The sequence below is a fragment of the Juglans microcarpa x Juglans regia genome, chromosome 2D, assembly GCF_004785595.1.
Source record: "Juglans microcarpa x Juglans regia isolate MS1-56 chromosome 2D, Jm3101_v1.0, whole genome shotgun sequence".
NCBI classification, from domain to species: domain Eukaryota; kingdom Viridiplantae; phylum Streptophyta; class Magnoliopsida; order Fagales; family Juglandaceae; genus Juglans; species Juglans microcarpa x Juglans regia.
This window is the reverse complement of record NC_054596.1, coordinates 10,771,094-10,780,767: the sequence shown is the minus strand read 5'-3', so window position 1 is coordinate 10,780,767 and position 9,674 is coordinate 10,771,094. Positions and strand designations below refer to the sequence as shown.

General features: G+C 34.9%; 1 protein-coding gene across 3 annotated transcripts; it reads left to right on the top strand.

Annotated features, from left to right (window-relative positions):
* The first annotated feature begins 759 nt into the window (after window positions 1–759).
* LOC121251180 (F-box protein At3g07870-like) lies at window positions 760–9,674 on the top strand. Of its 3 annotated transcripts, XR_005937925.1 has the most exons (4): window positions 760–2,135; window positions 3,248–3,350; window positions 9,182–9,221; window positions 9,428–9,674. XR_005937925.1 is itself a non-coding variant. In XM_041150544.1 (3 exons), exons 1-2 carry the CDS (start codon window positions 853–855, stop codon window positions 9,189–9,191), a joined length of 1,293 nt encoding a protein of 430 aa, XP_041006478.1. In that variant the 5' UTR covers window positions 761–852; the 3' UTR covers window positions 9,192–9,221; window positions 9,423–9,674. The 3 variants fall into 3 exon arrangements, 2 of the variants coding, with proteins under 2 accessions (XP_041006478.1, XP_041006477.1); XM_041150544.1 differs by lacking the exon at window positions 3,248–3,350 and having other exon boundaries at window positions 761–2,135; window positions 9,423–9,674; XM_041150543.1 differs by lacking the exon at window positions 3,248–3,350 and having other exon boundaries at window positions 763–2,135.

Here is a 9,674-nt window from a genome sequence, read left to right as displayed (position 1 = left end):
AATTCTGCCTCCAAACTAATTCTTAAACATATTTATTATATATGTTTTCTAATAAATAAACGTGTAAATTAATATAGTTTGATATGATATATTAGATTGTAACATAATTTTTATTATAAAATAGATCTAACATATGAATAAAATTACATGAATTTATAGATTTAGATATCTTTAAAACTATAAGAGATATATTTCTTTGTCATTCTATATAGATTATTATTTATTTGTTTAACAGATAAATATTTTATGATTAATACGTACGTATATACGTCAGAAACGTTACCAATGGGATTACAATCTCTATCTCTTCTGTTTTATTAGCTTCATTAGGATGGAGGTTGGACTGAACAGCAGCCAAAATGGCAAAACTGCCGCCGAGTTGCATGTACAACAAATGTTCTGTCGCACATTACTTGGCACGAGAATTGGCATGGATATATTTATTTTACAAATTTATGAAAAATATTTAAAATTTTCAAAATAAAAATAATAATTATAAAAAAATGAAAATTTAGTGAAAACTTTTTTAAAAAAAATCTTCTTATTAATTATTATTTATTACTTCACATCTTACACTTTATAAAAAATATATTATACTTTATAAAAAATATATTATATTTTATAAAAAAATTATAAATATAAAATGTGAGAGTAAATAGTAAAAAATCTCAAAAATTTATTACGTGGATTGTGCATGAGCAACATCTGATGTGTACCTATCATTTTTGTGCGCGCACATTTTTAAAGGGTGCTGTGACCTCAACTCTCTCGGTCTGTCTCCCTGTCTCCCTTTTGAAGCCATCTCTCTTCCTGGAAGCCTGAGTCCCCAACGTCTCTCGACAGTCCTTTGCCATGGCAAGAGGAAGCAAAAGCAGGAGGACAAAATCCCATTCCCATGCATCCGGCAAGAAGAAGAGAAATGCAACTGTTCAAGAAGAACAACAGCAAGTAGCACTGGTCGAAACGGCCGGCCAAAGCTCTAATATCTCACTGCTTCCCCTGATGATTCTCACAGACATTCTCTTGAGACTGCCTTTCAAAACCATATTCAGTTGCAGGTGCGTGTGCAAAACATGGCTCAGTGTTCTCTTAGACCCTGACTTCGCCCAATTGTATCAAGCAAGAGCGCCCTCCAGCATCATCCTTCAACCTCAAAACGACATCCTTAAACAATACCTTTACGCGGTCGATCTCGAGGCATCTGACAGTAGTAATCATGCTATTAGTATTAGTCACTATAGCGTTAGAGTGAAGTTTGACACTCAAACTCAATTGTCTCCCCAAAGCAAACTCAGTCTGGTGGATTCTTGCAATGGTTTGATTCTTCTGTGCGAGTCGTTCCGCATGGACCTGTTGGCAGAGAGGTTATATGTATGTAACCCGATAACGGGCGAGTTCGTGATTGTTAGACCCATTAGGCCCAACCTGCCGCATTGGGTGTCTCCGCGGCTTGGGTTTTGTCCCAATTCTCGGAAGTTCAAGGTGGTTATATTTGTGAACAAGGAGAATGGAACTGATGAAAAAATGCCCACTGATGTGTACACCCTCGGCAGAGAGGGAGGTTGGAGGAGTGTTCTAATGAAGTATGATGTGCGCAGCAGCGTGCGTGACACTACCTTTCTGAATGGATTTATTCATTTTCTCTGGGGCCGTGCTATACCTGAATTATTAATACGTTCCTTTGATGTCGAGAACGAGAAGTTCCAACCGGTTCCACCACCTCCCCTCCTTGATTCATCTCTAAAGACAGGGGGGCAAAGGATGAGCCTGGGCGTACTGGGAGGCTGTCTTGCCTTGGCTGAATTTCCTTATGATGATGGTAGGTGCTTTCACGTTTGGGTAATGAAGGAATATGGTGTCCAAGCGTCTTGGACTAAGGAATGGTCCATTGATGTCCACATCGGCATACCTATGTATTCCGTACCCTGTTGTCATATAGTAGGGTTGCTCGGCAATGGAGACATCTTGATCTTACATCATGAGAAAACGATGTTTTCTTTCAATCGAGCGAATCGTACTTGCAAATATCACAGAATTGACAAAATACATTACTTTCAAGCGCTGCCTTATGTTCCCAACTTTTCTTCACTTACGGAGATCGCAAGTGGAGAAGACGTGTTCAATGCCAGATTCAGGTAAATTCTCAAGCTCTTTCTATTCAGTTTATTCAATTGAGATTCTAATGCCATCTAACTGACTGCTATCCCTAAATTTGTTATGCTCATTTGTTACAAAAATCTCTGACGATTTGAATGGTAACAATCAACTATGATCTAAGTTTCTTGAACAAGTTGCATACTTTGTGTGAATAATTGAAATTTACCATGCAAGGTCTCACCCGGGGCCGTGTAAACTCAACCTCAGTGTGTAGATATTGGCCAAAAGCATATATGATACCTCATTTTTGCTTTAAATCTTGTTAAACTCATCTTCTAAAATATTTTGTACCATCTTTTACTTACACAAAGGATACACATTTAAAAAAAGACACGGACGATAGAATCATTTAGCCGAGGTCTAAACTAGATAGGTATTAAATTTAAGATTTTGGTGGCCTGCCATATTCGGCTTCAATGATAAATTACTTCACTGCTTACTATACCATTAATTGTAATCAAGCTTGTTTTCCTCGTTCTGGCAGAATTTATGTGTATTTGTTTTAAGTACATAAAATTCATGAGTATCTGTAAGCCATGATATTTATGATTTTGTCTTGGTTTCACTTGCTTGTTTGTCAGAATTTGCGTGTATCTTCAAGCCGTGGTGTTGATCTTCTCTTGGTTGTATTGCTTTCATAGTGTACCTAAGATTATACTTCTTTTTTATGTAAAGAAAATGAAAGACAAAAGGAGTACTGTAACCATTTTTGTTATATGTAAAAAGAACTTTTTTTTGTAAGTATTATATGTAAAAAGAACTTAACATATAAACGATTGTCTGCATGAGTTTTTAAATTTTTTAAGAGCGCTGTGCATATTGCTCTAAGGGTGGAGGTTTGCCATGTAATGTAACTAGGCATTTATATATAGAACATGGTTTGTTATGTGATGTAGGGGATTTGCTGAAGTTTCATGATTATGAGCTTATGCAAAATATGAATGGGATTGTAAATATTGGAAATCTAGAATGGTATTATCATCTTGATATTCTACCAGGTAGAAATTTGTGGAGGGAATCTTTTTATTTGATTAATAGCAAATACTAAAATTTATAGACAAACTTCTTAAGTTCTCTCTAACCTTATCAGAGAACGATGAGGGATTATGTGTCAACGGATGCAATACAAGCAGCACAGCGATCAGCAGCTCTATATGTTTCTCTTTATTCATGTTCTATAATAACATCTTGAGGTGCTTTCTGCTGGCCTTACAAATTTTTTCAGTCGTTTGAGCCTACAAGGGCTATTTGTTGGTTTATTATGCACGAGTGCACAATCATTGGTGCATAAGAATATAAAACTACTGCGGTCTGCCATGTTGTCAAACTTGAAATCTTTTGCAATCCTGAGACCAGGAATGGTGAAAGATTGGATATGATTTGGTTGAGCTATCGTCTATTGATAGTAACTGACTGAGTTCACTTAACAAATTGGTTGAAAAATAACAATCTTGTCCACTCAATTCAAGTAGTTTAAGCCTTTTTCTTTAGCCAGATGGTTTAGCATGCGGCAGAGTATTAATTTATCATCCCAAAATCACGATCAAAATATCTATCATGTAACACAAACTACACAAACTAGAACTGAAGGCCGAATGAAATAATTGATCATTTTAAGTATTAAATTTAGATTATTTACATTTTAATGACAAAATCAGAAAAAAGTAACAAATAAAGTAAGGACCTGTATTGGAAATCGAAACCTACATAAGAAGCTTTTAGTTATTTTTTTATCAGTAAACAAGAACTTTATTGATGAGGATATAGGAAGCTTTTAGCATGAATGATTTTCATTTCATGCTATAAACAACTTAATCACTTCAGTTAATTTTCAACAATAACCTAGGCCTAAAATATTTATGGGTTGGATTAGGATTGACTAATAGGTTTGGATCGGGTTGAACTAATAGTATCATGTATTAAATTTTGTTACCTTTAGAATCTTGGCCTCGCCTTTCCTGTTGTGGAGTTTTCCATCCGATATAAACCATCGGCACGTCGAATCAGCGAAGGATAACAACTAAAGGAAAAGTGCTAGCCACCTTTGCATTATAACACCGAAAAGACTGATCAATTTGAACCTTCCCTGAAATCACTTATATAGCCCAATTTCACCTAGTAAGTGGCCAGTGTAGGACTTTAGCACCCATGCCTAACTGTATAATCTACCCACTCTATTTGGGCTATCCAAATTCCCAACATAGGACTGGGGTGTTCCAGGAAGCCTTTGTATCAATCTCCTCATGCCCTTTTGGATGGCCTTCCCATTTGTAGTTTTCTTCTCTCTCTTATGATCTGAAACAAGGTTCTAATACAAGAAAAAGTTCTCTGTTTCCTAAAATAAATGGAGTCAAATATGACATCTTCATTCTCTCTTTATGTGCATATCCCTTTATAATCTTTCTGGCGCATTCTAGAAGTTATAGCTGTCCTCACTTTTTATGAAAATCAAGTGCCTTATCTTCATTGCCCCAAACTTCTATGGAGAACAACATTGAAAACACGCACCTTTTTTTTAATAAAATTCAGAATACAGACCTTGATTTGCACTTGAGTGAGTCAATCAAGATGGTGATCCTAAATATTGTGAAGTCATTATAATTTCTATCAATGAACCCCACTAAGGCTTCTAAAATGGGTATAGACTTTATTGGACTTTTCTGTGCGTGTTTGTTGTGGGGGTGGGGGGGGGGGGGGGGGGGGGGGGTGCGAGATCTCTTAATGGGTGTTGGGATCATTTAGTTTTTAAGTTCCTAAATTCATTTTAGTTTCGTATCCCACTCTTGTTACTTCGACTCTTCTTTAAATGATGGCCTGACGTCACTCAGTTTCAATGATAAATGGCTTTGTTTGTTTGTGTAGTTAATAATAATTTGTGAAGAACTATGTTTTCCTTGTTTTGGCTGTATTTATCTTCATTTGTTTTTTTCTCCTGATATGCTAGTGTACTGAAGAACAATCAAATGTTTTGTTTAGAGAAAATGAAAGAAAAAAATGCCCTAAGGCATTATTGACTTGCTTTTACATAAAGTTCATTTATGTGATTGCCTAACTGTCATGATTTATGGGCTGATTGTTTTTGCAAGCTATTTTAGAATTCTTACACTGCAAAATCAATTCTTATTGAGGGTAATATATCGACCAAACTCATTTTATAAATAAATCTCAAAATAAATTATCAACCTTCTAATAATTTTTTTTTATAGTAAGAAACCGTCTAATAATTTGGTCGACCAAAACTCTCAACCACTTAACTTTCTATATATAAAAAATGCTTTAGTATATAGAATGGTATTTATTATTTGATGTACTAAAAGTGCAATCTAATGATTATCAATTTGCATATATAAGCAAATGAATCAGATTCAAGCATTGCTAGAGTCGAAATTATAACCCAAAAAATAGCTGCTTTCACAGAAATCCTGCAGTTTGTTTTGAACCTCCTGCTAGCTTTCAGGCTCATAAACCTTACAGATTCTATTCCACTTTTAAAGACTAAATTCACAAACTTTGGTGCGAGTCTTTATTATTATTATTATTATTATTATTTTTATGAATAACTTTGGTTTCAGTCTAGACCACTTAGTTGATTGTAGACTGCTCTTCTCGCTGATTTACTCGCTGTCCTACATCTGCTCTTCCCACATAATATACGCCAGGGTTAATTTAACTCATCTTTTTCAGCCAAAAAACTGCCAGGACTTACCTTTGACAACAGGCCATAACATATAAGAGTGTTCAGATGCTTGTTTTTGTCAATTCAAGTCCTTCCAACCAACATTGGGGGAAAGATCTCTTATAGGCAAACGTGCGGATTAAGAGGTTTTGTATCAGGTTTCCATCTATATAATCTTCAGCATTCTAACGTTCAGGTGCTCTAAAACTGTTTCCAAACAATTCCTTCTCAATATCTGTCTACAATTGGTGCCCATGGCAGCCAAGTGTAATAGGGACAAATAGTATGCATGATATGAGGAGTTGCCTTCTATCTTAGTTCCAATGATTTTCGCCTTGTCCAAAAGCAGTTATTTATTCCCCCTTCCACCGGCGGCTCCCGCACATAAATCTGTTTTTAAGAAGCACTTTGTGTGCACATCTGACCTTTAAATAGAGACCTCCAATGTGCCATCATTTAAAAGCCCTCTTTCTATCTTGAGTAAAAAATACTATCCTATGAGAGTCAGTAGCTGCCTTGTATTCTTGGTAACATCGGCAAGGCAATGGTGAGCAGTACCCAATTCCTTGCCCTTCGGGGGAGTGTAGTCCTCTCCTTTATCTAGTGCCCTACACTACTCCTGTCGATGAGTATTCCATTCCGGGAAAAAAAAAAAAAAAAAAATCCATTCCGGGAAAATTATCTATGGTGATACAAACGACCTTGTTGTGGGGCCCTTCGACCTTTAGAACAGCCTAGTTTCATTGATTGAAACAGAACTTCACTGTAGTCAGGTGGATTGTCTAGTCTTTGGTTGTTAAGACCATATTGGTCAAGTTTGTCATGGCATGGTCTGATATACAAGACCATTTCACAAGGATATGGATAACTCTAGGCATCCATTGACCCTAATTTATAGGCTAAGTTGTCTAGATGCATCAGTTAGTTTGATCATCTTTAGTGTTATGTTCAGTACTGCTTTATCACTTTTTAAACATTTGCATAGACATTAATTCCCAAGACGAGCCTACACATGCTTCTAACATGATATTGGTTATATATTATATATTCATATCTTTTGTTGTTTGGTGTACAGTTTGATTGAGTTAAGCGTGTTAGAGGCTAGCCCATTTTGCAGCCATTTTTGTTGTTGATCTTCATCTATAGCATAAACTGCATCGTTCTAGGTCGGCTAAATTTTGCCAGTGTCAAGATTAAGCTTTTCTGAACCTTGGGTAGTATAGGCTTTTAATTTATACAGGCCTAATGAACATCATGCATTTGTTGATGATGGAATTATTGTGGTCTGGAGAATGCACTGAATGAAATTCCCTTTTATGAAGGCAAGCTTTCTTGTTAGTCTTAGGACCTGTTTGGATAGTGAAAGTGTGTCATCTCATCTCATCTTATCATTACAACTTCTCCAAATTTTTCCACCAAAATATAATAAATAATTCAACTTTTTCAATTCCCAAAACAATAATAATATTCTAACAATATTTTATTCAACTTTCAACTTTCATCTCATTTCAACTCACTATCCAAACGGGCACCTTATTGTAGCGTATTCGTTATCATTTTCAACACTTCAACAAACGGAATTTCTTAAATCCATTAGAGGATATTTTTTGGTTTGGTATTTCATTTTCCTTTTCTTTCTGCTATGAACATTATTAAACTAAACCAAAGTGTATGCAGTTTTTAGAGTTCCCTTGAAAATTGTGACTCTTTTATTGTCCTCAATTGATTTTAGATGAAGTTTGTTGCTCTGTTCTTTGTAAGGGAAGATTTCAGATAATTGCACAGTGATATTTAACAAATTCCTACAAGGTGATATTTAGCATTAATGCACTGTGCACATTAGTTAATATGTTTCAAACAGTTTATTTTTCCATTTTGGCATATGCAGAAAAGTCTAACTTCATGATAGTTACTTTACTGAATGAGCCAGTATTTCTCTCAAGCCAAGTAAATCTATGATTGATTGATTGTCAGTAGTTTGGGGCTGTGTTGATTTTGATCTATCCCATGGTAGAATGTTGTGCGTATTGATGCACTTACTATATGTTACATAATTGGCTCATAGGACGTTTTATCTATGTACTTCCAATGGCTTGGATACTGTTTAATTAATCCAGGAAAGGGCTATGGGAGTGGGTTTTTTTCAGGCTTTTTGATGTTTTAAACCAGAACCTTGATGGTTTTTGGTTGTACTTGATCACTGTATACATGGTTTGTTTTGTATGTAGAGGGTTCTACTATGAGATTATGATATTATCTTCATTCTTTCACCTAACAAAAAAAAAACGTGTCTTCATTCTTGTAGGTTTCTCTAGGTGTTGATTTTTCATTCATATAATGTCAAATTTGGAAGAGGGTAATTCCTAGAAGTCATTGTTTAATTTTTCTAATTACTGGAAGAAATGCAAGAGAAAAATCATAACCTTCATCTTCTTGATTTCCATATTTTCTCGTGATCTTTACTTTCCAAAAAAACATTTTCACATTATTTTTGACAATTTATCATGCACCTTGTGCTAAGGCCACACATTTTGATATGAAATCTTTGCAATTGCTTAGGTGTTTCTCTTGTATACAACCCATGTACATGGGCTATGCCTATTGCTATCGATAAAAGTTCTTGCTTTCCTATCAAAAAAAGCTTTGCAATTCTTGAATTTCTTCTTCTTCGTCTTTTTTCAAATTTCTTGTATGGAGCAGGATCTGTAGTGTAAAAGTCTTTGTATACCCATCGTGTGTTTAATTTCTTTGCTCTCATGCTATTTGTGGTGAGCTGCCTGCATTGCTAATACTATCCACAAAAAATCCATAGGATTTATCCATTTAACTGTGAATTAAAAAGCTACACTCCAATATATGCTTGACAACTGAAGTTACAATAAAGGAAAATATATGGATCCACCTTCTTTTGAAAATGTTTATGAACTTTACAGTTAATGGTAAATTTACTTGTTCTATATTTGGTTATTTTGTGTGCAGTTTTTCCTAGTATAGACAATGGACTATGAGTGCTGGCATCTGAGATGCAATTTAAAACTACGTATTTTTTTTTTTGAGATTCGAACTCTGGCATCATCTTCTAAAATGGATATTTTCTTCTTATGATCTTGAAAATTGCATGCTGAGGGCTTTCAGTTAACAAAATTTGGCTGTATTATCGACTCAAGATATCCTAAGGATGTGTTATACTTCAGAATCTGTTGCTGGTGAATTTCAGTTATTTACTTATTACTGATGCACTATGGATTATGATACTGTACCTAGATGATGGATAACTTAATATTTATCTTTTTAATGGTAACTATATGGGTCGTAAAGATATGTTAATCAATCTTTTGGTCTTTGCAGAATGTTTTAATTGTCATTGGAAGATTCAGTCCTGAAGAAGGTACTGATACTTCTATGAAAACTTGCTCTAGTTTTTATGGATAAAATGCCCATTTTTTACTATTTGTTACTCTAGTGAATGTTTCCTGAAGAATAAATGAATAATTGTTGTTAATGATGTACCATCGTGAAATTTTGTATTTGTTTTCATTCTTGTTGTTTTTATATTTGTTTCATTATTCTTAAAGTTGCCTTTCTATAATGCAGGTAGAAATTATGGGGATTATCAGCTTCTGATGGGCAGATGAAATCTACAGCATCTTCATACTTTGAATAATACCTACAAAGAAAAAACTTATTTTGAATAATTTTTGGGGAGAAGACCTTCTGTTAAAATACTTGGCTTGGATGTTAGTCCAGCTTCTGGGGCCAAGTGCAGACAATCATTTACAGCCTGCTTGCTCATGCTGGATATGTGCTTTATTTTACAATAAAACTCCTATTTTCAACTCTT